At 35.5% G+C, this 27613-nt stretch overlaps 2 protein-coding genes across 2 annotated transcripts; one reads left to right on the top strand and one right to left on the bottom strand.

Moving 5' to 3' along the window:
* Positions 1 to 978: 978 nt before the first annotated feature.
* LOC106140979 (electron transfer flavoprotein regulatory factor 1) lies at positions 979 to 4036 on the bottom strand. Its single transcript, XM_013342630.2, has 2 exons — positions 3845 to 4036; positions 979 to 3583 (listed from the first exon to the last, which is right to left on the bottom strand). Exons 1-2 carry the CDS (start codon positions 3887 to 3889, stop codon positions 3371 to 3373), a joined length of 258 nt encoding a protein of 85 aa, XP_013198084.1. The 5' UTR covers positions 3890 to 4036; the 3' UTR covers positions 979 to 3370.
* Positions 4037 to 5047: 1011 nt separating this feature from the next.
* LOC106135217 (cilia- and flagella-associated protein 44) lies at positions 5048 to 27520 on the top strand. Its single transcript, XM_060947698.1, has 42 exons — positions 5048 to 5144; positions 5426 to 5591; positions 5977 to 6139; positions 6602 to 6756; positions 7339 to 7502; positions 8190 to 8320; positions 8603 to 8707; positions 9560 to 9709; positions 10023 to 10082; positions 10333 to 10575; positions 10957 to 11133; positions 11386 to 11577; positions 11688 to 11830; positions 11961 to 12094; positions 12276 to 12456; positions 12610 to 12775; positions 12947 to 13050; positions 13357 to 13462; positions 13565 to 13737; positions 14265 to 14474; positions 14885 to 14995; positions 15563 to 15731; positions 15812 to 15985; positions 16071 to 16268; positions 16723 to 16867; positions 16983 to 17082; positions 17173 to 17275; positions 17362 to 17481; positions 17875 to 18073; positions 19296 to 19455; positions 19590 to 19728; positions 23365 to 23567; positions 23712 to 23940; positions 24179 to 24283; positions 24538 to 24645; positions 24940 to 25094; positions 25274 to 25423; positions 25606 to 25747; positions 25896 to 26052; positions 26334 to 26447; positions 26772 to 26908; positions 27210 to 27520. Exons 1-42 carry the CDS (start codon positions 5114 to 5116, stop codon positions 27279 to 27281), a joined length of 6144 nt encoding a protein of 2047 aa, XP_060803681.1. The 5' UTR covers positions 5048 to 5113; the 3' UTR covers positions 27282 to 27520.
* The last annotated feature ends 93 nt before the right edge of the window (positions 27521 to 27613 follow it).

Below are 27613 nucleotides of genomic sequence, written 5' to 3' on the forward strand. Positions count from 1 at the left end.
ATTAGAAGTGCACCAACACGAAACATGTAGGGTAGCCTTGTGGTCAAGTACTGCAACTAACAATAAAGTCGGGTTGATAAGTATAATTATATTATAGAGTATTATCCTATTATCACTTATAACAGATTCATAATCAATTTACAGAATAAAGATGTAAGTCTTAATCAGCCTGAATGTATACTTACTGCTATTACATTTGAAATTAGTAGAAACTAACATTATTTTCTTTAGGTAAAGGCTTTATAACTTAAATGTGATATCAGTTTTGATTGTGAATCTGTTGATAGGTTTCTCACTACTTATTATCTCGGACCGCGGTCGGGCCTCAGTAGAATTGACAATATAGACATTCCATATGGTATTTAACGACGTTTTATATAATCTTAAGAGGAAACCCGAAATATGTGAATAATCGCTAAGGTGTTAGAAATCAAGCACTCGACACGTTCAGGTTACGAACTTGCCGCGACTGGAGCTATAGCAAGATCCGGCCCTGCGTTAGTCGTATTAATGTATTAACCTATTTGTAATATTAAACGAGTATACCCCGAAATGTTACGTAAGTGGTTTGTCAGCGTAGGGATTAGAAGTTATCCCCGAAATCCTTGTTAAATTGTTCTCATTCCGAAACAAATCGCGACACTTTCAATTTCATTGAATTTACAATAAGTAGGTAGCAAAAAGCACACATTTAAGACCATAACTACAACTTGTTGCACATTACGTCGCTTTATCAACTTATGTATGACTTGATATTTAATGGAGATTTCGAGGTTTATAACTTTAGGACATTTATCAGCGTAAACCCTAAAACGATACAAGTCAAATGGAATTCTTGTTCCTCTTAAAGTTGTTGTTAACATCAAGGCGTTACATCTGTTGAACAGAATTACTACTAATAGGTTTTCCATGTTAAAAGAAAATGTGGATACGAATCCTTTACCAAGGAAAAAAACTTGTGTCGTTTTAGAAGATGTAGAAAAGACAAAACTTACTTAAATAACTTGTAAAAGTTGGTTTGGTGTGTCGAGTTGAGCTTGTATTTATTACTGTTTGTTTGTTAATATATGTATTGGACTCAACTAACGTTTAGTTTCACAAAATAATATCGAAGTCTCCAATAGTTTCTATATAAAAATTTACACTTTGCAAACAGGTTGTAAGTTTGTTTATTTCCATTATTCTTTTAATAATTTCTTCAAAATTATTTGTTAAATGTCATTATCATAGATCTAGTCTTGTATATATTTTGGATCGATATAGTTATATTATATAAATATCATATCACTTGTCATTCGAATAAAAAACCATATTTTAGTTTTATTTTATTATTATACAAAAAGGATTGATTTCGAGTTATTTTTAGATAATTAACATAATTTATGTAAACTATGAAAAATGTCTATAATACATAATTCCATAGATTGCATTGTTTCATTTTAATATTTAATCTGAATGATGAGCCTGAAATTATAGTAATAAAGAATGCAAGTGGGGATTTGAATTATTTTTTCGATCACTAATTTTACCGTTCATCATTAATGTCGATCAATAGCAAAATTTCTATTGATAGCCTTAAAATAACAAATACCGAAAGATTAAGTTATCCACTCGCCTCACGACTTAATAATTCCGCACAATTATTACTACTTTTCTCTTGATGATCTATCGAACTGAAATCATTGAAAAACAATTTCCCAAATCTGTCTCTGATTGTTCAATTCATCGTACATAACACATGATGATTGATATACTTATACTTTATCGTTGATGTACTTAGATAAGTTGCGGTTCCTGGCACTTTAGGACCAAAAACATTTTCCCTCTCTTTTCCATGAATGTCTTAAAAGGTAACTAAGGGATAGGCTAATAAACTTAGGATTCTTCTTAAGGCGATGGGCAACAACCAACCATCACTATTTGGACAGCAACCTACTATCACTATTTGGATTTCAATTACATAATACAGCTGAATTTGGCCTTTCAGTCTTTGCGAGACTGAAAGGCCAACCCCACCCCCCTTAATATTTAATTTTTAGCGTTTGTGGTTATTTCAGCATTTCAGCTTTCTAGCTATCACGGTTTATAAGATACATCCTAGTGACAGACAGACAGCGAGTAATAGAGTCCCGTTTTTATATTTTAGGTAGGAACCCTAAAATCTAAATGAAATAACATAGATAAGTACTTTATAATAAACTAGCGACCCGTCCCGGCTTCGCACGGGTGCAAAATTATAAATGTTATTATACATAAAAACCTTCCTCTTGAATCACTCTACCAGTTACAAAAAACGGCATCAAAATCCGTTGCGTAATTTTAAAGACTTAAGCATACAGACAAGCAGACTAAAATGGCGACTTTGTTTTATACTATGTAGTGATTAGTTACTTTTGCTTTAATAACTTTGACTACCATACCTTATTTAGGGGTGTATTTTTTATTTATGTTTATGTATATTTACCATAAAGTTCTACGTAAATAAAAATTATAATTTAATATTATGATTATTTTCAGAGCCACCTTGGTATAAATTTAACTGATTTTGCACACTGCACATAAAACTTGAAAATAAATAAATGTCATCATCATTATAGTAGAATTAACACACATATGTTAGGTATTTAAAATTATATTTGTATGTAGGTACCTACCTATATGCAACTACAATTTTTATCACAACTTAAGAGAACTCACTCGATCCACTTACATAGTCAATTAAATATACCTAGTATATTATAAAATCACATTTAGCTTAACTACCCAGTGATAACGAAATAAATTTAAAATTTTTAAAAATTCAATTTATTATTAAACAAGTAAATATTATCATTAATTACAATATAAAATAGTTGTGGTCTTGTTTTGTTAATTTTTGTATAAACTAAGGCTTTCTAATAATTTATATGACTTGTGTCAGGTACATTGATTGAATCAAGTTTCAATAAGCTCCATGCTTGTCTATTACAACAAAATGTTATATTTTGGTGTAACTAAACTACAATAGTACTAACATTAACTTTAAAGTGAAATTTTTAATGAATGCTAAAACAAATAATAAATCCTCACCAAATTTGGTATTAATAAACTTGAATTGGAAAGATATTGGAAAGGCATAATGCCAAGCAGTGGGTGAATATATGCTGGAGAAGACTTGAATGGCACATAAGTAGTACTCAAAGTGACAAGGATGTTAACTTATTAACAACTGAACAAAATTATTATACTCAGTAATTTAGGTTATTATTTGAAATAAATTCTAACTAAATAAATTCATATACAAGTATTTGTATAAGTGTTTACACACAGCACAGTGTATAGGATGTTCGTGGATACTCACTTCTACTTAATATTTTATACATTCAAGGAGCTAAGAGCTTTCGTCATAATATCGGCGTTTCATCGCTCTGTATTTCTTCAATTTGTAAAGGGCCTCTATTTCTTTAACAACAAATTCACCATGTTTTATCATAAGCTTTATTTTCTCTGGATCAGTTTCATTGCTATTCTTGGTGAAAACTTTATGGAGCCGTTTCCTGAATAATTCGTATCCTTGAGGCCAATCTCGCCCCAAGTATAACAACTAAAACAAATAGAAATAATTCAAATGCAATAACATGAATTGAGTTGATTTATAGCAGAGTAGGGAAATAATTTGATAAACATAGGTACTTAAATTCAAATTTTTATTTGCATGAGTACAAGGTCTTCTTAAACAACAAATTCACCATGTTTTATACATAAGCTTTATTTTCTCTGGATCTGTTTCATTGCTATTCTTGGTGAAAACTTTATGGGGCCATTTATGGCCAAACTCGACCCAAATATAACAACTAAAACTTACTGTTTTATAAAGGTTTAAAACAGCGGTACGATGTACTTGCGACATATTTATTTACATAACACAGCTTGTCTTTATTGTGAAAACTTGTATAAAAATAATATCCGTAGTTTCAAAAGTTCATAGTCCAACAAACAAAACAAAATAAAAAAAGTGATTAAAAAACTTTGACAGTTTCCATAAGCTAACCTGTACTATTTGGTTGCCAGCTATCTCTGATAAAACGCACTAATTTGAATCTAAAAACACGTGCCCCTATAGCATGGCACCTCTAAAGACATGGCACGCGCGACTTTGTTTAATATGAAGCCAAAAAATATCGCTTTCCTGTTTCACGTCTTAATAAAAAGGGAAAGAGCGAAAGTTTTACGCGCGCTAGAAACGGCGTAGTGCGTGTTATGTTGCAGGACTATTGGGGCAGGTTGCCAAGTTTTAAAATTTGCAAAGTATACATTGTACTAAAAGTTTTGCGTTGAATGAATAAATAATTCTGCAATGACCTTTTTTGCAGGCGCTTATTCTGTTTTTATCTTTACTGTCCAAAATGTTGAAATAAAAATCAGTCATACATAAAATAAAAGCTAAATTGCGATATTTGGGCGCTCTCTTTGCCAAAAAGTGCTAGAAGCTGTCAAATCTACATACATACATTCATAATATGAATGTATGTATGTATGTATGTAGATTTGACATATGGTCACGTCTATATCCTTTGCGGGGTAGACAGAGCCAACAGGCTTGAAAAGACTGAATGGCCACGTTCAGCTATTTGGCTTAATGATAGAATTGACATTCAAATAGTGATAGGTTGCTCGCCTATCGCCTAAAAAAGAATCCCAAGTTTGTAAGCCTTTCCCTTAGTCGCCTTTTACGACAGCTGTCAAATCTCCAAATGAGCAAAAGGTGCACCACTTAAATTTACTAACGGTCATTCAGGTCCCTTGCCATATATATATTATATTGCTAGAAGCGGCAAGTTGGCAACACTTCACAGAAGCAACTTGCATGTCAATGTCAATGCCATTAAATCATTTGAATGATTGTTCATGTTTGACAGTGACAGTAGTATTTTTCGGAGTGCGAATGCCAAAGGCATTTACCTCGAAAGTTCATAAAAAAAATTAAATCGATTTTATATGGAAACCATAGAAACGACTAAATAAGAAAAGTCAATGATTTTGGCATTCATCTATTATCTTTTATGGAGAAAGCTGATTTATCAATTTATTTGTAGTAGAAATAGGTAAAAGAGAAGGTGCACATTTTAAATTAATGGCCGATGAACCTGAAGCCGTTGGCGAAGGTATGTTTTTTTAAAGTAGGTACATAGGTCCTATGGACAAATCCAAATTCGACACACATGCCACTTACTCTAGATCTAGGAGTGCATTAAGAGATGATTTCCGGAAATTCCCGCGGAACAATTTTGCCCAAATTTAGACAATTACTTACTAAACCAAACAATTAAAATATTTTAACTAGATATCAGTGAATAAATGTAGTAATATGTATATTTCTAACAGGTAGGAAAAACTCACTAGATTTTTTTAGAGTGACAAAGAACGCATTTCTATGTTCCTACAGGGGAAGAATCTCCAGCACCAGAACCTCCTCCACCTCCAGAACCAGAGGTAGAAGAAGAAGAGGTCGAAGAAGAATCCATCCTTACAGAATATGATCCCGATGATTTCCTATCTGGAGCTGTTAACACTCTTGACTCAACTATACCACTTGATTTATTCGATTTCGAGTATCCTTGCAGTAAATAATTACATGCCTTCTCTATTACAAAATTTATCATTAATCTTTTCGAGAGAAAATTTTAGAGCTGACAAAAAAAACTAAGCACGCCGTTAAACTGCTATTGCGATATTTTTAAGCGTCGTCCTAGCTTAAAATAAAACATACCGCATGCAAGCTAAATAGTAATTTTAATACTAAATTACGTATAGATTTTCGAAAACGTGACACATCGTTAATTTAGAAGGTCTGGACATTTGACCCAATGACTTCGACATTTAGCTGTCGAATGAATCGTAATGCACTCATTATTGTTGTGCTTGATGGGATTGACAAATAAACAAACTATATCACGTTATTTTTTACTGTAATTGTCCTTGATTCCAAGCACTCAGGTATTCATACGGTTACAATTGTCACAAATACTTCAACCTATGCGCTTGCGACGAGAGCGTCGTGTGCTGGGCGGCCGGCAGCATCATCACGTTTATGGACGTTAACACTAAACAGACGTGGTTCCGGAGAACCTCCACAGGGGGATCTGTGGGGAACATTGCGGTAATCAAATTTATAACCCTCTCATCTTTGCGTGTTTTTAATAGAACAGCCCATGCGCCAATATTTATATAATAAGTGAAACTTTTTGATTTTGGTTTTGTATTAATAAAATATATTTTCTGCCTCCTCCTTTAATCATACTCAGGAGTATTGGATAACTCAGCTTTTATACGAAATGACTGCCATCGGACCTCCGCATCTTTGGCAGGGAAACCTAACCCATATTTGATCATGGTAACAGCTACGCTAGATGAATGTGTCTTTTTAATAATAGATTTGAATGCATTTGACATCAATCTGCCTGGTGGTAAGCAAGATAATGACTAAGGCCTTAGACACCTTATACGACATCTATGGAAAGAGATGGAGCCTATATTAAAATGCCGGGAACCACGCGGCAATGCGACCCCTAATGAAACATACTTACGAGTATTAATATGTTTAATTTTATTTTATTGACAGTCTTACCGAAAAGATCCGAACTATCGCATAGCAATTGCTGAAGGCAAGGAGGGACACCGTGATCCTGTGATAATACTATACACTTGGCCGCAAATGGAAATAGACGCAGTCCTGAGAGACGGTACCGGCAACGCGTACTCTATACTCGATTTTAGGTAGGTACTTGCTAAACAGCTAGCGATATGCGTTGGTCATTTAATTTTGACATAAGTATTTACTGAATGATCTAAAACTATTCAGCCATAGATTTAATGGAAGTAGAAGACTGGTTTTTATGAAATCACTGGCAGGTAATTGGCATACTAACTGTAGAAAAGTTTTCAACTGTATTTAAGTACCTACCTTACGTAGGTGAAACAGTATTTATTCACAAATATGCTTTAATATTCTTATTTCACAGTTAATCGGCTTTTTTTTGTATAAAATCAAACTGGCTAGTCTAAATACCATGTTATGAAAAAAATATATTCAAAAGGCGGGAAGCAGCGATGCGTTGGTTTTTGATCTTCTATTGTTATTTTTTCCTTTTGGTTTTAATTCATTAAAAACATAACCCTCTTTGAACGTAACACTCAATCTTAATTATTTAAAATAAATGATTCTCATATAGCATTACGTATGTAGGTACTTACACCTTTTGTTCTACCACACAGATTATATTTTCTACAATAAAATATGAATAAATAAATTGTTATTTAGTGATTTCTTACATCTTGAGTACATCACATTTTTGTTAGCCCTGATGGTGAGCTGCTCGCATCAGTCGGGAAGGAGCCAGACTACAACCTGACTATTTGGAATTGGAAACGGCATAGGATTTTACTAAGAACTAGCGCCTTTACGTTTGACGTCAATGGTGTCATGTTTTCACCCTATTGCCCTGGACAACTCACTACTGCAGGTATCTCTTATTTACTTATGTAATATTAGAAATAAATTATTATTGCTGTTTATGAATTTTTAAAAACATTACATATGTGCAAATTTATGCAGGTAACCTTGGCAAAAAAAAATTGATATAAGGTTCTATTTAGTCGATCATCGTCTTTGTCCTGACATTTGCATAGGAGGTGCTCGAGGCCCACCTATGATTTCCTAAAGTAGCTAAGTCAGATTACACAAAGTACCTTCCGTCTAACGACCACCGTGCCAGCATGCGAACGTAACTTATGTCGTTAAAAAACACAATGCAGACACATACACAGATAATAAAACGCATTAATTATTTTCGATAAAGGTACCTAGATGATACAAATCACAAGCAAGCAAAAAAGGTGTAGTTAATAAAGTGTTGATTGTAGTTACAGCTACAAAATAAAGTGGTGTACAATGCTACGCGGTACGAAAATCGGTGCCGTAAAGCTTATACGTACTACACGCTACTAAAAATAAGGTCGCCGTAGTTAGCTACGCGCTACGAAAAATGGTGCCGTAGTTATGTACTGGCAAGCTACGCTGGCTACGCGCTAATAACGGCTAATAAATTGCAAAGTCGGCTACGAAATAAGTACAGTTAGCTAGGAGTTTACAATTTTACAATTGTATTCTATTTTTATGAGAAAAATAATTTTATAAATTCTGCCTACAGGTGCAGCGCATATAAAATTTTGGAAAATGGCTCAAACGTTTACAGGTCTTAAATTGAAGGGCGAATTGGGAAGATTCGGCAAAACCGAGATTTGTGACGTACTCGGAGTTTACCCGATGCCTGACGAAAAGGTTCATACAATAAGAACTCATTTTTCAATAATTGCCTACTTAAATTTATATACTACGCGAAACTAGGTATAAGAGAACTAATAATTAGACCTATTGTAATATCAATCGCCTGCAGAGATATTTTGTATAAAGACAGGTGACTCAAAAGAACAAGTTTTAAAAATAAATAATAGTTAAAAAAAACTGGAAAACTACGCTTTTATTGCTAATCGAACTAATAAAACATTCTTTAATAATTAGGCATTGTGCAATTTTTATTACAACCACGTGAATATTTTACAGGTGCTATCAGGATGTGAATGGGGAAATATTTTGGTTTGGGAAGCGGGACTCGTCAAACTCGAGGTGACACAACGTGCGAGAAAGACTTGTCATAAAGCTCCTGTAGTAAGAATTTCTTGTTGTTATGTTTAATTTTTTTAAGTATGTAATGTTATGTAATGTGCCGTATAGTACTTGGCACCAGTACAAAAAAGAATAGGACCACTCCATCTCTTTCCCATGGATGTCGTAAAACGCGACTTAGGGATAGGCTTACAAACTTGGGATTCTTTTTTTAGGCGATAGGCTAGCAACCTGTCACTATTTGAATCTCAATTCTATCACTAAGCCAATAGCTGAGCGTGGCCTATCAGTCTTTTCAAGTCTTTTTTTTTAGTTTTTGTGATCGATTTCGATTTCCGTGGATTCTACAGCTTCTTGCTGGTTTGGTAGCCAGCTGCACCCTGTAAACATATCTTGATCAAATTAAGGACGTCCTGGTAAAGGGTCAGGTCAAAAGTACCCGAAACCGCCGAGCTTGCATGAAGAGAGTTATGAATGTGGATGAAGCAAAGGAAGTATGCAGGGATCGTGGCAAGTGGAAAGAGGTAGTCTCTGCCTACCCCTCCGGGAAAGAGGCGTGATTTTATGTATGTATGTATGCACCCATGTAGATTTTAAAATCCGTCAAGGATAAAGCTAGTAAACTTGGGAATCTTCGTTCAACGATGGACTAGCATTCACTATTTAAATGTCAGTTCCATTATTTAGTCATAAAGCTGAACGTGGACTTATAGTCTTTTCAAGACTGTTGACTCTGTCAACGTCGTAAGGGATGAAGACGTGATTATATGTATGTATTAATTATTTAGTCGCTAAAATTATGAAAAAGTGAGAAAAAGCTTTACCAGAATATTCATGTTTTCAGATATTTTATTGCGATTTCTCTGAATTGAGACATTTGTTTTTTGTGTGTAGATTCAGTTTATGCTAAGTCCAGCTGGAGACGAAGTGACCACAATAGCCCGAGATGGGTGCGTCAGAGCCTGGTACTGGGATACGGTGGAACAGGCTGACCCCCCAGAGGATGACCAGTATGTGGAGCTCAACCCAGTAGCTGAGACTTGTGTAAGTATAATGAATTTCCTTGTTGACTTACTTGTGTGACCTATTTTTTTAAGGAATTCATCAACGGAATAGTATATTATGCGGAATTTTAAACGTTCAAGGACTCGTCAACAGAATAGTGCATTTATTAAATTTCTGTCGCCTAATCTCCGGAGAACGAGAAATTACATACTTACGTGGAATCGTTCGTAGGCCAAATGACTGTTGGAAAGCAGTTCCGACTCTTTGACAAAGTCCTTTTACACACGTTATAAAAGTTATGTTATTATTACAACGTGTTTATTTTTTATTGACTGGGTAATTTCCTTTTCAGGTACCAAATTGTCAGATAATGTGCCTTAAACATCAAAAAGATATGTATTGGTATGCACAAGTAAGCGCATTATATTTAGATATAGCTTTAATATAGGTACTATGCATATATGTAAATATTTATAAAATGTTACGGCTTTAAATTATTATCTAGTTAAGTCAATAAGTACCTATGGTCGAATGTGAGTTCATTGGCATATTTAAAGGTAAAACCTTTAATTTTTCTTGGACACCTTGTGTAAAATTAACATACCTATGTAATGAATTGGTACTGAATGTCATAAAATAAGCCAATGCATTAATAATTTTAGGATGGGAACGGTGGCATATGGACCGTCGATTTAGATATCGATAAAATAGAGTGTAATCACAACAAAATAATGACATATCACGCGGGAGGTGTGGTCGCAATGATTGCTCTTCGCACATACCCCATCTTGATCACGGCCGGAGAAGACGGAGCCTTACAAGCTTACGACACGGAATCTCATGTGTTGTTAGCTCGATATCTCTTCCCTAAGCCTATAACGTGCATGTTGTATCCGCCTGTCGATGTAAGAATTTTTTATTTAATAAAAATTTATACCTAGTTCATATTTGTATTTGGTGATAGGTATTTGTACTTTGGTATTTTTGTTACAAGATCGAGCTTCAGGTTAGGCACACATGAAGCATTAACATAATAAATAAGTCAATACATTTTTAATAATCATTTATAAGTAGGTACTCATAGAGCCTCATTACTTTTTATAAAAACAGAAAGTTACAGATTTGTCTTCCCACAAGATACCTACTCGTTTACTGCATATTTTTATCACAATATATTTTTTGTTTCTTTCGTTCGTTGAGGTTGATAAAACATCCTTTCTCTTTATCCATGTTACAAATATCTCATAATTATATTCTCTAGGTATGGTTAAACTTTCTTTGTTCAGGTTGATGAAACATCTCGCATAATAATGGTTGGGTTTGCTGACGGTATCATGAGAACGCTTTTGCTTCACCCTGAGCGTTTCGAGAAACACCCCGCTATGATTGATGTGAGGGTTCACTCGGCCCTCACTATTCACAGCGAAGACTCCGTTCATGCTGATGTTATTGATATGATTTCGGTAAAAATGTTGTTTTATCTTTTTAAACTTTTATGTGCATACACCCTTCCCACGAGAATTTTGAAAAGCTCTCTTTAGACATAAAACATAAGGAACCTGAACACGATATTTCAAATCTTAGACCTAGCGAGTTAGGATGTGTGTTTAGGTATATGACAGTTTTAAAATCAGGAAGTGTCCTTTTTTATACATTTAGGATTTTTTTTTAAGCTGCACGTAATAGAATGGAACTATCAAATTATTTACTTTTAGCTTTTGAAACCTCATTCAAAATCATTAACACAAATAACAATTAATGACGACCGAACGATGCTCGTTACTTGCGGGGAAGACAGCACCATATTCATGTACCAATTAGTGAAGGGATCCCCGTTCACCCTCTATAGACTCGGTTTCATTGAAACACCTAATAATATTGAGTACATGACGTGGAAACCAGAAGAGGTAAATTATTGATTGATTCTTTGTGCTTAGCTCTTTACTTGATACCTTTTTTATTCAAATACCATTTTATTATAAGAAATATCCTTATGTAGTCTTATTTTTATTTCAAGAGAAAGATCCTACTGCTCTGTGGCCAAGAGGGATTCTTATGGGAAACAGTGTTGCCTGACATTGAATCCCGGGAATACACAAAAATCACCACTTTCAAACTCGAGTTTGAATCTTACAGGGAAATGCAAATAAAGAAATATTTGTATGTATTAATAACATTTTCTTAACCTTTACTTAAACTAATAGTTATATAAACAGAAAAAAGTTAGCTTATAAACAAATATTTAAATCCACAAAATTAAGTAGGTATATATCTTATACCACTTTTACAGTATGCGAAACCGTCCTTTCCCAACCGAGGAAGAACTTGCAAGTATTGACGAAGAAGCATTAAAAGCTAAAGAAGAAGCGGAAAAAGATAAAGATGACGATGAAGAAGAGGAATGGTTGGGAGAAATAGAACTGAGTATGTTTTTAAAAGTACTTATTTACATTCTTCTCAAAAGCGTAAAGAAGTTTAATTTTGGTAAATGCTTCTGATTCTGCACCATGCGAGCATATGGAATTTGTGAGCAAAAGTTACCTGAACGAAAAGAGCTCTGGCAGAGTTAAAAAATGGAAATATAGTGGCGCATTTCTCATTTCAGTTGAAAGTGATAGCCCTTTTGGGACTACCGTGACGTGGGCGGAGTACTGCGAGGAAGGTATCTGGATTATACAAGAAGGCACAGGAGCACTTCTCCTTATCAAACCTACTGGAAACAAGATCCTAAAATATGGTCCCTTTCCGGGCGCATGGTGCGATGATATTACTTCTCTTAAGTTTGTGTGAGTATGTTGTCTTTTAACAGTCACGTTATCAAATAAGAAATTTCATAAATGAAGTCAGCTCCAAAGTAATTTTCTTTTGTAAATAACTAATAGGGTTATTTTTTTACTAACTTATTGATATATTTCATTTAACACATTCCTTGAACCCAGGTGTGAAGGGCGATACCTAGTGTTTGGAACAAACACGGGCTACATTCGCGTGGTGAGGATGCCCACCGAAGAAGAAGATACACCAGAAACACATCACTTGAAATGGATGACGGCCACCGCAAAATTGTTGAAGAAACTTAAAGGGCGACGGCTGGCAAAGGAAGAGGTTATGAATAGCTAGATACTTTAATGTACTACCAACGATCCGACCAAAAACTAATAAAAAAACAAAATAATGAAATAGAACTTTACCACCGACTAACAGCTAGATTTGTAAAAAACAAATCTAAATGCTTAGTTATAATATTCCAATATTATAACTTTAATATTTTGACAGGGACAACCGACTCCTCGCATTGATTTTGAAGATAATTACTATTTACCGATGCATGACCGCTACACAGGAGCCGTGACTTGTCTAGAATTCAGTAATGCGGGGGAGTAAGTCTGCTGTAATTCATTTATTTCTGTACTCATTTATCAAAACGTGTAAATCATTAAAAATAAAATTCATGTTTATTATTTTTAATAAAATGAATACGAATATGATTTTTTTCCAGTAGTTTGTTAGTAGGTACTGTTTTAAATGTCGGGAGGCTATTTGTATTAACTCACTACTGGTATCTAATATTTAAGTTAAGAGAGGTTTTATGTTTATTAAAATTTTCATTTTCATGAAAATTAAATGCTTAGTGTGCATTTAAATGAATGGTTATTAAATTTAATGAAAATGACAAATTGTTTCAGTCGATTTTACACATGCGGTGCAGACGGAAACATATTCTCATACACAATTAACTTTGAAGAGCCTCTGTTGCCAAAAACGGAAATACCTCCGCAGGCCGAGGTGGCAGTAAGTTTAAGAAAATGTTTATTTTAAACATTAGGTAATAGCTTTTACAAAATAATAATTGGCCTCGAATAATCTACAAATGTTATGAATTTCCATTTTCAGAAAATAGAACGAGTGAAAGAACCAAGTACGATAGAAGGAGAATTGATGTCTCATGAACAGCTGAAGCAGAAGGAGGAGTACGATAAAATGATGGCCATTGCCAATGCGCACAAAAAGCGCGTTCGAGATCAGCTGGCTGAAATCACAGTCGAATACAACAAGATCATTAAAGCGTAATTAGTTTTTCATGATGCTCTAAGAGCCAATAGAACTTTTGCTAATGTTCTAAAACAAATTCTTCTGTCTGATTGTAAAACTCGGTCAAGTTACTTAGTGTGAGAGTGAGTTAGAGTTAAATTCTAAGCCACTTTACCGAGTTTTACTATGAAATCACTCTACAAAAGAGTATTTTTATTTCATCATTCCAAACCTAACACTTTACATTTTTAAAAAGAGTGGATAAGATTTTGTGGTACCTGCCTGCCTGTGGTGGCTGATGATAATCCATCTAGGAAATTTCGTTGTACATGGATTATAGTTGTTAGTTCTTTAGTTGCTACTTACAACTTCCACTGGAAGTGATGATGTAAAAATACTAGGTATATAGTCAAGCGTGCTTGTTTAATGCGACAACTAGCCAATAAGGCAAAGCTATAGGTACGATTTTAGCTTATTTATCTACAACTGAGCAGTAATATGCAATTAAATTTTATATAACCATTGACACAGTAATAAAATAAACAAGTCTACAAAATTATAGGAATCGAGTGTTGCCGTTCTCGCAGCAAATCGACGTGACAATAGACCCTCGCCCCCTGGCGGTGCAAGAGCAGGAGTTGGACGAAGCCAAAGCACTCACCAGAAGAAAGTTGGCTCACCAGCTTGAAGCCTCCGACCTGGGCCTTCACAAAATGTATTCCAGGAATATAGTGCAACTTGATGTTTTTCCCTTTACTTTGAAAGCTATTAGGTCAGTTTACAATTTTCAAATTACAACACTGCTGCATTTTCACCGGACATTAATTGACCGAGCAAGCGAAGCGAGCGAATGAGAATCTATTTGGGGCAAAAATATTTTTTTTGTTTATATGTATACATGTTAGTTTGTAACTTTCGAACTGCTGGTCTGATTTTATTGAACTTGAAAGATATGTAGGATCTGTCTATAATTTTTTTTAAGTTCATGTGGCACCAAAAACAGTCAAGTATTTTTTGAGATATCCACATTTTTAAATGTTCTCGAGGTCAACGTTCGTGGTGACACAAACTACCATTCAGTATTTTGATTTTATGGACATTTTATTATTGATAGGAAAAATTTATGTGTAATTAATATATTGTTGAAAAAATACGACAATCATAAATATTATTAAATTTAAGGGACCCTGGAGTTATGATAAGACCATTACGACAAAAGAATTTATCAAAAGCCTTTTTCGACCAACTTGAAGAAGTTTATCAAAAAATGGCTGAAGCAGCTTTACGTGGCAGGTAATTTAACTATAGTCTATAAATAGAGCCAGAAGTCTTAAAAGTCTAATAGGCTATGTTCAGCTGTAAGATTTTATGATAGAATTTTGAAAATAGGTTGCAAGCCCTTCCCCTAAAATAAGAATCCCAAGTTTAAAAGCCTTGCCCTTAGTCACCCACCACGATCAACCAACGGCACCATAACCACATATACGAGTATTTATCTTAAAATATACAAACGAATGTCGAGTATAATTAGCTACTTAGTTATATTTAAAAAAGTCTTCATACTATGCATTTATATTTACATGCTTACATTAGGAATATGGATTTATTAAAACTAAGTGCAGAAGTGGAAAGGTACGTATCAACTTGTTTCCTTATTAAAAATGTTTCTTTCATATATTTTGTAACTTTACATTAAATTAACAGCCCATAAAATACGTTTCGTACCTTAATATAAAAATATATTTTTAACTAAGCGATTGAAAGCTTCACTGCTTGGTATTTTTATTCGCATCTGACGCATACCAGTCTACATGTGTCGCAGTATTTAATTTATCAAAATTATAACGTTTGTATGTACAGGCGAGCCGAGTCAACCATTCGTCGCGTGGCAGCCCGAAGAACGAGTTGGGGTCCACCCAAAGTGGCATCTTTCCTGCTGGGCCTGCCTCCGCGACAACCTCATCCTCTGAAGAAAGCATTACGAAATTATTACCAGCGATTAAATCGACATCACATGCAATTCATAGAGGTTTTCTGTCTTTATTTATGATGTTATCGGTCTTAAAAATGAAAAAATATAAATTAATGAAGTAATATCTTAAATTTCAGTGGCAAGAGCATTTGTCTCGAAAGCCTGATCCTAACGCCTTGCCGCCCGGAGCTGCTGAGGCTTTGAAAGAGGCTGAGGCCACCATTGGCAATCGACTGCTTAAATCCCAGCCTGACTACGTTGCTCCGCCAGGCCATAACACCCAGTTAAGAGTTTGCCTCGTCAGGAAAGAAGTAAGCAATATTCTTAATGTTTCATTCTGCACATATTACCTATCCCTGAACATTTTGACATAAAAACATATTTTTATATTCTCAGATCTACGATTTGAAGAGAGAATTCAACGTCAAGGTTCTAGACCTACGTCAACACAAACTCCGACTGGTCGATAAAATGAAGAAGATCGGTGAAAGATTAGGAGAAATCCGCTTGGAAATTCCGCCGAAAATGGTCAAACCTCCACCAATGACACCAGAAGTTGACGATGATCTTGAATTCCCAGAGAAGAACTTGGAGGTAGAATTAAGTTATTTCATGATGTATTACTTAATATGGATTTATGACATATCCATACTAAAAGAAATAAATACATTAAACCTTCGTTCGGATTTATCTATTTCATTAAGTAATTGCTTCATTTGTGGATTAGTTAAAAAAATCCATCATTATTTTAATCTGTTATTGATTTATTATGTAATAAAAAAGTGCCGTGTGGTTCCCGGTACCAATAGAAAAAAGAATAGGACCACTCCATCTCTTTCCCATAGATGTCGTAAAAGGCGACTAAAAGATAGGCTAATATACTTGGGATTCCTCTTTTAGGCGATGGGCTAGCAACCTGTCGCTATTTGAATCTCAATTCTATCATTAAGCCAAACAGCTGAAAGTGGCTCAACGTCTTTTCAAGACTGTTGGTTCTGTCTACCCCGCAAGGGATATAGACGTGACCAAATAATGTCACTTCCTTCAGATAAAACCCGAACCAATCGTAATACCAGTAAGAGGAGCTGCTAAAAAGTCACTGGCAAAAGAAAGGAGCGAAAGAAGAATATCTGCTTTATATCCTCAACAAAGAATACGGCAGCCAAAGGTTAACAGATTTGTGCCCATCACGGGTAAGTAGGAGCCTCCTGTTCATTAGATAGTATTATGTTGATGAAGCCTCCATTTGTATTATGTAATTGATACAAATTTGTATAAGTAATTCTATGAAAATATCTGCATTTTTAGAATCGCGCCCACTGGCAGCGTCTTGGGAACTGCTAAGACCGAGACCTGATCACGAATTTTCAGATATTGAAATTGAAATACGGAATAGACGAATTGAAAGGTTAGGTTATTTAATTCATAATACGAATAAGGACTCTTCCTGACAGGCATTCATAATAAATTTAAGAAAAGCATTTTACACTCTTTACAGACATCTCTATGAACAAGATATGTTGCTCGCCGATGCTACTGTGTCAATTCAACAATTTGATGCTCGTTTGAGACAATTGCAACGGGAGCGCATACGCGTACAGGTGTTTACTTGTTTGCCTAAAAAAATCCTGGTTAAATGTCTAGATAAAACATGTGTTATAAATTCAATTTATTTCTATCAATTTAGGAGAAGAGTCAGCTGCTAGAGTTGCATCTCTATCAACTTCATAGAGAGATGAATGTATTGAATCGTTTTGAGGCCCATGAAGATAGATTAGCTGAGAGAGTTTACGCCAAGCTTATGCAGGTATGAAATCTTGTAAGTTTTAATATATTTAGTCATCTTCTTTTTGTTTCTTCAATATTTTTCATCGCTTAGTGTCAGTCATTAAGATGTCTAAATTTTACCTTAAGTACTGACATGTTCAGTTATTTAAAATACATAATGGAGAAATAACTTGAATCTTCATATCTTTTTTTTCTTCGTTCTTATATCGACTGTGTTCTTTAAGCTATAACCTAATTAGTATTAGTGCCGGAGGTCCAAATATATTTCTTCAAAGTGTATCCTTACCAAAGTATATTCTTTGGTAAGGACTTATGTTGGCTTCCCCAACAGATATTTGTGCCATTTTTTTTTAATAGATAAAACGATTTCCTTATTTCCACTAAGCTTTCCAAAAAAATATTCATTAATAAGGTTCGAGCCGTACAAGAGCAAATATTGGATTGTGAGCAACGTATTGAAGAACATAAAGCAGAGAAAGAAACTTTGGATTTATCCTGTCAAGAATTGCAACGACAGTTCAAGCGCTTGGTTCAAGACAATAAGTTTGCAGATTTTCTGCGAAGAATCTTTAAGAAGAAGTACAGACCGCCTAGGGATCGCGATGAAGATGGTATGGCTTATTGAACATTTTATAAGTATACATTTTTGCGATAATTAATTTAACAATTTCTTGTATTGTGGCCTCGTGAACTATCTTATTATGAAATTAATAGCCCAAGAGCCCGTGAACGCCAGACATACCTTATTTTGTAAAAGCTGAAAGTTTCTGTAAATATGCCTCTAGTACAGGTAGGAACGATCCCCACCTATGGTACTCAGGCAGTGGTTGCTTTGGCAGGTAGCAGGTAATAAAGGTATACTTTTTTCAACCTGAAATTCGTTAATTTGTAACGCTCAATTTTTTGCTATTTTATCCGTAATAATACACAAACTCGCGTTACTCATTGCCAGACACGTACTATGGTTGCAACCCCTTGCCAGACACCCCTAAACTATAATATTTTGTAACTCTACTTACGTCATTTTGTAAAATCTGAACTTTAAGTCAAATTATCTTATTGTTTTTGATTAAAAAAGATTTGAAAATAAATGTTTTGTTTTCTACCTGATCTGATACATTGATGATAATAGTAATAAAAATAATTGTTATAAGAATTTGATAAAAAGATCGTTAATTCTAACATTTGTCTTGTTTTTTATGAATTTGATTTATACTTACAGTGTAAAAAACATTTTGGAAAAAGATCGATTTTTTGAGGATTGATTCATCAGGTCACATCCCTAAAATAAACGACAGCTGATGCGCAATGAAACGTCGCAAGAAACCGAACACTCTGTCCCACTCGCTCCAGTTACTACATATACTCCGCACTCTTGCATCTTTTGCTCACTCCAATGCGTCTGGCAGGATAATAGAACCTTCAAAACTGTCTGGCTACTTCAGAAACTTTGTTTGAATAATTCCCCAAAAAATATGTATTAAATTCAGATTTTACAAAATGACGTAAGTAGAGTTACAAAATATTATAGTTTAGGGGTGTCTGGCAAGGGGTTGCAACCATAGTACGTGTCTGGCAATGAGTAACGCGAGTTTGTGTATTATTACGGATAAAATATCAAAAAATTGAGCTTTACAAATTAACGAATTTCAGGTTGAAAAAAGTATACCTTTATTACCTGCTACCTGCCAAAGCAACCACTGCCTGAGTACCATAGGTGGGGATCGTTCCTACCTGTACTAGAGGCATATTTACAGAAACTTTCAGCTTTTACAAAATAAGGTATGTCTGGCGTTCACGGGCTCTTGCTCTATAAGTTATCAATGTTTACAGAATCTTCGGAATCTGAATCTGAGTCATCATCTAGCGAAGAAGAAGATGAGGGCAGTCTTGATAGTCGTGACATTGGACCGATCAGACTTGATCCCAATATTTGTCCTGAAGGTTGCGACAAAGACATCTACGATAAAACTTACGATTTGAGAAATACTAGGTTATTTCATACAATATACATTCATTGTTTTTCCAATACTAATTATTTTGCTTTAATTTCCATGTCATTACAGCTATATACATCAGATTTTAAACTAAACGTAAATCAGAGTAATATGGAAAATATACTTACAGACACAAACATGAACAAGAAATGTTGGAACAAGACCGGTTGGTTGAGCTTCTAAGGCGGGATATTGATGCTCATAATAAAGTTAAGCGTAAGCTTTCGGCTCAACTTGACAAAAGGAAGAATGATTTGAGAGAATTTATGGTAAGAAATAAAATGTGATAGAGGTATCTAAGTATTAGTGTCCGACCGAAGCTTCGGCTTCGGCTTCGGCTTCGGCCACCTTCGGCCAAAAAATCCACCTTCGGCGAAACCTTCGGCTTCGGTCGGGTTTTGGGCCGAAGCCGAAGGTCCGAGCGACCGTCGAGATTGAACGAACTGTTACGAAAGTCATGAGGCGACGGGGAGTCACTGTCAAAATATCACATTTAGAAGTTAGTGTTTGTTTATTTTATTTATTAGTCTAGTTTTGGTCTAGTCGAGTAAAACAAAGACTGATTGGTCTAATTGTAATTTGTGAATTACTGTAATTCAATTCCATAATAAAGAAATCAAATCATTATTTTTTACCAGTAGGTAAATCAGGTAGTAAAGATTTCTGCTATAGCGAAGAAAAAGAGAATGAGATGGAAGGCGAATTTGAAATGTTCGAAATTGTGGAAGCACTTAAGAGTATGAAAGCGGGTAAGGCTGCTGGGTATGATAGAGTGTCGGTCGAGATGCTAAAAGCAGGAAAAGGCGTCGTAGCTAGACAGTTGTACTGCCTTTTCAATTTGTGTTGGAGAAGCGGCCGAGTAGTACCAAAAGATTGGTGTAAGGCTGTTATCGTGCCACTTTACAAAGGAAAAGGATCACAGCTGGACTGCAAAAGTTATCGTGGTATAAGCCTGCTTAGCGTCGTCGGCAAATTGTATGCTAAGGTATTGATTAATAGAGTCAGGAATGAAACTGATGACAAAATATGGGATTTTCAAGCGGGATTTCGAAAGGGAATGGGATGTACTGATCAGGTCTTTTCCTTGCGGTGCATAGCCGAAAAGTTTTTGGCCAAGAGTCATAAAGTCTATTGCACATTCGTAGATCTGGAAAAGGCCTATGACAGAGTTGAGAGGAATGAATTGTGGTCAACACTTTCTATGCATGGGGTGAGCAGTCTCTTAATACGAGCACTGAAATCCTTATATGAGGATTCGAGTGCTTGTGTCAGGATAAACGGAGCGCACACTCAGAGCCGGATTAACCCTGTCATGGGCCTGTAGGCACTACCATTTTCGGGCCCCTTTTCTTTACCTATTCTGACTGATAGTCATGTGATGTATTTTTTTTTGCCTTCTACTAGGGTTGCCAACATTTTAGTGTCAAAATATAGTATTTTTTAAGAAAAGCTTTTAAAAATATAGTACCTTGCACATAAATATAGTATTTTAGTAGGGAACAATAAAACATTACCTAAGTTACATTTTACTAATTTATTTTTTATTTTTTACTGGCCAAAAACTATATATTTTTGCACTTTTTAACAATTTTTTCTCTCCAATAAAACTGGCAGAAGGTTTATCGCAGTAAATTTTTAAATAACTATAAATCAAAAGCTCATTTTTAGTAGGTATAAAAGATATATGTGCTCTGTTTCTTTCTTCACACCATTTAGAATTCATAATCCTTTCTATGAATGCCGAAATAGCGGGAACACTTTTGTTTTAAATACTTTTGGTTTTGTGTATGTGAAAATCGTAAGTCTTCAAATACGGAGAACACATAAACTTTTAAAATTTACCTTGCAATCGCAGAACTCATATCACATATTGTAATTAAAGATACGTAGGTTATAGGTATTTTGAAAGTTTCGGAACTATTACGCTACAAATTATTATCACCCTACGGAAGCTTACAGAACGCACCCAACAAATCGGGGATTCCCCCAACGTACATGAAGTCCAGTTAGTTGCGATTCGAAGGATTATATTAGTTCTTATATTAGATACTAGATGGTTCTGTATGTATAAAGTGTTACAGGTGTTGAAAAAGAAAGAAAAGTTTTGTTAATTATCATTTTCGTTCAATTTGACGGCCTCTGTGGCGCAGCGGTAGTACGCTTGCCTGTGACACCGGGGGTCCCGGGTTCGAATCCCGGCCAGGGCATGATGAGAAAAGAACTTTTTCTGATTGGCCTAGGTCTTGGATGTTTATCTATATAAGTATTTATTATAAAATATAGTATCGTTGAGTTAGTATCTCGTAACACAAGTGTCGAACTTACTTCGAGGCTAACTCAATCTGTGTAATTTGTCCCGTATATATTTATTTATTAATTTATATTTAATTAAAAAAAAAATATTTTCGGAATGCAGTGCAGTGGGCGGGGCCCCTGTCGATGCTGGGCCCCTAGGCAGTTGCCTACTCTGCCTTAAGGTTAATCCGGCTCTGCGCACACTGAGTGGTTTAAGATTGAGAAAGGCGTTAGGCAAGGATGTGTGGCGTCACCGTGGTTTTTCAACCTATTTATTGATAGTTGTTGGACAGATTTGAAAGAGTCAGAGTTACTCGTCAAATGTCTGCTCTATGCCGACGATCAGGTTATACTGGCGTCATCAGCGGAGGAGTTACAGGAGATGGTAAACTGTATGCATGAAGCTTTAAAAGAGAAAGGAATGAAAGTGAACGTAAGTAAAACTAAAACACTGGTTTTTTAAATGGAGAAAGAAATGACAGCATGTAATATTTTGATTGGAGGAGAAAAAGTTGAGCAAGTGAAAGAGTTTGTATATCTAGGATCAAAGTTTACATCAGATGGCAAGTATAATAGTGATATTGAAAGGAGAGTGAACGCGGGAAACATGGTGAATGGAGCTTTGCATGCCTTTATGAGCAGTCAGAAACTATCCAAAAAGGCTCGACTGGCTGTGCACAGGGGCGTGTTGGTCCCGACATTAATGTATGGGAGTGAAAGTTGGGTATGGCAAAATAAGCATGAAAGCAGAATAAATGCAGTGGAAATGATAGCGTTAAGGAGTATGATGGGTGTGAAATTGAGTGACAGGATAAGGAACAGCGTGATAAGGGAATGTTGTGATGTGAAAGAAGATGTAGTTACAGGAATAGAAAAGGGTATGTTAAGATGGTTCGGTCATGTGGAGAGGATGAATGAAAGCAGGTTGACTAAGCAGATATACAAGGAGAGTGTGGAGGGAAAGGTCAGAGTGGGAAGACCTAGACGAACGTATCTTGATCAAATTAAGGACGTCCTGGTAAAAGGTCAGGTCAAAAGTACCCGAAACCGCCGAGCTTGTATGAAGAGAATTATGAATGTGGATGAAGCGAAGGAAGTATGCAGAGATCGTGGCAAGTGGAAAGAGGTAGTCTCTGCCTACCCCTCCGGGAAAGAGGCGTGATTTTATGTATGTACCTATGTAAATCACAAAATCACTAACTTTTATTTATCTCTAAACCAACCATCTCTATGATATATCATCAACTTCTATATGTGACAGTAAATATATAAACCTTCAATATTGAGGGTTTGAAATAATTTTAATATTAATTGTAGCTTGTAGACAATATTGAACGAAATTAATTACTGAGTGCTGAGAGAATATAAACCTTCGGCTTCGGCCAAAAATAGACCTTCGGTCGGACACTACTAAGTATATAAGGTAGTACACAATTAGGCTTTGAAGAAATATTGCAAGCCGAAACAGTTCAATCAGCAAAATTTAATCTTCTTTCATAGAATGTGTAACAAAGTGATTCAGATTTATTTAGAAAATAGTCTAAGTATATCAAAATGAGCTTATTTATTTACTGCAGTAATTATCCCGTAAATATAATAAAATGTTTTAGATGGAGAAACAAAGCTGTATGAACGACGTGACTCAAGTGGTAATTCTGCGGTACGATCAAATTCGCGCGTCGGCGCTGCAAGGGTGCACCGGGCCAGATGGGCTATCCAAGACTGTGGTCTTCCCCGAACAGATGCTAATGAAGCTTCGTCGCAGAGTATTGGAGCTCCAAGATGAGATCAAACAGCAGAAACAACGTCAAAAGTGAGATTTATCTGACCTTCATCTTAATATACCCAAATTTGTTTTACTTTTCGGTCGCCTTCTGTATTTATTGTTCTGGCTTGTTAGTCATATAATTCTACACCCAACCAAAGATGTTTTTCTTTTTTTAAATACTTATTCAAGGGTGAATCGCACTCATCTGTTTCGTATGAATATCGACCTACGAGCAATGGAAGCCCAAGCTGAAGAATTGCGCGCACAAATGCGAGATGTACTCACTCGAAAGCTGGGCAAACCTCGTAAGGTTGACAAGACATTGGACGACTTGCTAAGGCTGATGGCGCGGAGGCACAAATTCTCGGCCACTCTTGGAGCTCACCAACAAATATTTAAGCAACTACGTCAATGGCGGGTAATGTACCTACAAACAGAGGAATCTTTTCATATCAAACATACCTATACGTAAAAAAAATATTACAAACAGAATGAAGCTATATATTTTGGCACAAATTTAAAACATTGTACTTACGAGTATCTCAAACAAAAATATATTTTACATTATACATACATACTTGACTGAAACGCTTGCTAAATATATATATTTATAAATCAAAATTAAATAGCTCAGATAATCCTATTATAATTTTCAGGATCGCCACAGCGACCTTGAAAAAAAATATCTTCAGACGCTATCTACTCACTCGGACCGCCTACGCCTAGCGGCCGCTCTACAAGCCGATGTGCTGCCACAAAAAGTATTTCATTATTTTTATCATACCTCTATCCCCAGTCCCAAAAAAATCTTCAGTATTCCAAAATTGTTTGAAGATCATACGATAAAGATTGTGTGATTTTAGTGCCGTTCTATAATGCTATGCATTTGTGTAATCAGTTTTTTTTAATTATTAAATATTATTAGATATATTAACTTAAGACTTAAGTTATGTTTTTTTACAATTTCAAAAAAGAATATAAATCTTTTGTTATATTTATCATTTGCCCTGTCCAGATAATGAAAGATCCTACGGTTATGGCGGGCAACTACCTTCCGGAGCACTTCCAACGGGATGTGGTGCGTCTGCGAATTGTGCGCGCTCAACAACGAGAAACGATCAAAGTAAATATTGCAAATTTACAAGTTCCATCATTGTCATCATCCTTCTTAGACTTGTCACGTAATTGCGACCTCCCTAAGCAAGTGCAAAGTGAACTTGATCACTTCAGAACTTGATTTGTAAGCATGATTCTATATGGTTTTGTAAAGGTTCCGATGGTCAAACGGAAATTGCTTCTTCAAATTTAGAATCGTAATAATGTGCGGACCATGTGCTCCTGTGCAGGGAGTTTAATACTCCCAGATTCTCAATGCGTCCTGAATTAACATCAGGAGGACGATGTTTTTACATTTTAGGCATTGCAAGAAGAAATTAAAAGCCTGCGTCTGAAGCCATTGTCGCAGCCAACACCGCGCAAAGTGGTCTCGCCTGTACCCTCGGAGCATTCAGAAATTTACCTCTTCATGATTCCTCAAGCTGTCAGAAGACGCCGTAAGAAATATTTTCCCATGTAAGTAAATGATTTATCTAATATTAATGACAACTTCATATATCGTCTCATTAGATTCCTCAATTAGTTTCGCGGAATACCTAAAAATAATCTTAAGCATTAGGCTCCTTAAACTCTGCCCTGAAGTACTTTCTTCAATTTAAATACTGACTGATTTTGCCTCTTCCTTTTTTTTCTAGTACGCCATTAGGTTCTCAGACGAAGATAGTGTATGACGTAAATATAATGAAGCTGCTATACAACTGTCTGGACGCCATGCGCGTGTCGCGAGATGATGCAGATCAGCTGCTGAAGGAACTTACGGAAATGTTAACTGATGTCATTTCGGGGTAAGTTGTTGAGTCGAAGTTTGTATTTAAGCTCCAATCTGTAGAAACTTTATTTCGGTCTCCTAAGCCGATGCCATCACGTCATTAGGCCACCGCATTCCGAACTCCATTGAAGACACAATGGATTTCACGACATCATTCTTGGTTATTAGGTAATTTGACATCTTTTAACGACTTTATAGGCACAAGTCCCGTTACGAAGTGGTCGATACCTTAGTACGCAAATGGCTTCTCAAGTACGGAGGAGATCCGAAACAGTACAAGAAACAAACCAGAGCATTTGATGCGCTTGCCGCTTTAGCCGACCGTCTCATCAGAGATCACGTAAATATCAGACTATTTTGGCAGCATAGTTTCCATTTTTATTTATTAAATAATTAGAAATCTGTACTTATCAATTTCTTTCAAAAAAAAATATTACAATTAAAAAGGTTATAATTTAAGGTGCCATTATCTTTATGTTCTAATGCAGGTAGAAGCATTAGAAGGTTCAGCACCAGAAACTCACCAGGTGATGGAGAATTTAGAGATGGCCTTAAAGGAGGTAGCTGATGAAACGCTGCCATTGAACGAACGTTTAGGGCCAGCTATTGCGTCATTGTTCCATACTGCAGAAGCTGGAGACCTGGGTTTGATTTTTAAAGATAATCTCAATTCTTATTGCAAATTATACTAGCTTTTGCCTGCGACTTCGCTTGCGGATATTTTAATTTTTCATACCAGTCCTTCGGGATCATTCCTTTTTCCGGAATAAAAGGTAAAAATCTCTTTGTCCGTCTTTTGGCGTAGTTCATAAATCTTTTTTTAAAATATACTCCATTGCCTACCGTTATCACTAACGGGAAGCCTGAATAATATATATGACGGATGTTATACTTGTAGGTATAATATTACTAACCGTATGTTCCAGAATCTGAAGAAACAATGGCATCCCTCGTGAAATCCCTCGTGGATGCAGAACATCCCCTCAGCGCAGAGTCCATTGATCGCATCGACGTTTTTACTGTTTACGAGGACATTAAAGGTAAATTGGTTTATCTTGCTTGTTTAAATTTCAGAGCATCTATTTTCTATAAAACATACCTACTAAATAACGTCTTTACGGAGTAAGCAGAGCCATCGAACAGACTGAAAAGCCACGTTCAGCTAGATGGCGTAAAGATGGAATTGACTTTCAGATACTCGCAAACTGCGAGCTCATCTCCTAAAAGAAATCCCAAGTTCCCAATGCTAATAGCTTTTCTCTTATCTTTTACAATTAGCACAGATAAAAGAGCAGCTAACATATGCTATGTTTAATCTTCACTTCCCTTAACGCTTTTTAAAAATAATGTAATTATTTGGTCAGATTGTGGTGTGCTGGTACCAAAGGAGGAAATAGAACACATTATAAATCTTGCAATAGAGTGCCTGCGGGCTCAGCTCATGTCCCCCGAAGAAGCAAAACTACTGGAAATAGAACTTGATCAAGCTATGGAGGACACGGTACGCAGATTTTTATTTGTATAGATACAATATCATTAGGTCTTGGATGTTTATCTATTGGTCATTAAATAAATAGGTACGTTATACTTGACCGCCTCCATATATCAAAATCTCTTCCGTATTATTATAATTATCAACATTTTGACGATTGATCACTACTTCCCCAATTTCATTTCAGTTTTGTCTACTCGATTTTGCCAGCAGAATAATAATTTACTTTCTATACTTAGTAATTACTATAATAAATATATAGATATAGCTACAGGTGTACATATCTAACAAAACCATTATTCTCTTTCAGCAATCTATAGTAACTACTGATCGCACTTCCGTTCGCAGTCGCAGCCAGAAGGGAAACCGTGATGATGACTAGCCATAATTTCACTATTTTATTCTTATGTTTGAGTTTTTTTTTAATAAATAATATGAGTTTTGCTGCTTTGTGCCACTTGGCCTTAAGTGATGGTCACCACTTATTGTTAACCCAATATTGGGGACATTTCTATTGCAAGTAGGTTTAATTTATATGCCAATGTTCAGTGTGTGTTGTACTATTAGACAGGTACTAACCTACCTAAATAATTATTTTCACATGAAGATTTGGTATTTTAAGCGTGGTAATAAAATTTAGTTCTTTTCAATTGAGTTTTTTTATATATACCCTAATGTGGGTAGAAATAAGATAACGTTATGGTAACATGCGGT

The sequence above is a fragment of the Amyelois transitella genome, chromosome 14 (genome assembly GCF_032362555.1).
Source record: "Amyelois transitella isolate CPQ chromosome 14, ilAmyTran1.1, whole genome shotgun sequence".
Classification (NCBI taxonomy): domain Eukaryota; kingdom Metazoa; phylum Arthropoda; class Insecta; order Lepidoptera; family Pyralidae; genus Amyelois; species Amyelois transitella.

Bases quoted from the DNA above. Each gene is read 5' to 3' on its own strand.
- LOC106135217 (XM_060947698.1), top strand. From the start codon at position 5,114: ATGGCCGATGAACCTGAAGCCGTTGGCGAAG. The intron at 13,738-14,264 runs GTAATTAGTTTT...ACAAAATTATAG, and splicing joins TACAACAAGATCATTAAAGC to GAATCGAGTGTTGCCGTTCT. The intron at 23,941-24,178 runs GTAATGTACCTA...TATAATTTTCAG, and splicing joins AGCAACTACGTCAATGGCGG to GATCGCCACAGCGACCTTGA.
- LOC106140979 (XM_013342630.2), bottom strand. From the start codon at position 3,889: ATGTCGCAAGTACATCGTACCGCTGTTTTAAACCTTTATAAAACA. The intron at 3,584-3,844 runs GTAAGTTTTAGT...TATTTGTTTTAG, and splicing joins TTTTAAACCTTTATAAAACA to TTGTTATACTTGGGGCGAGA.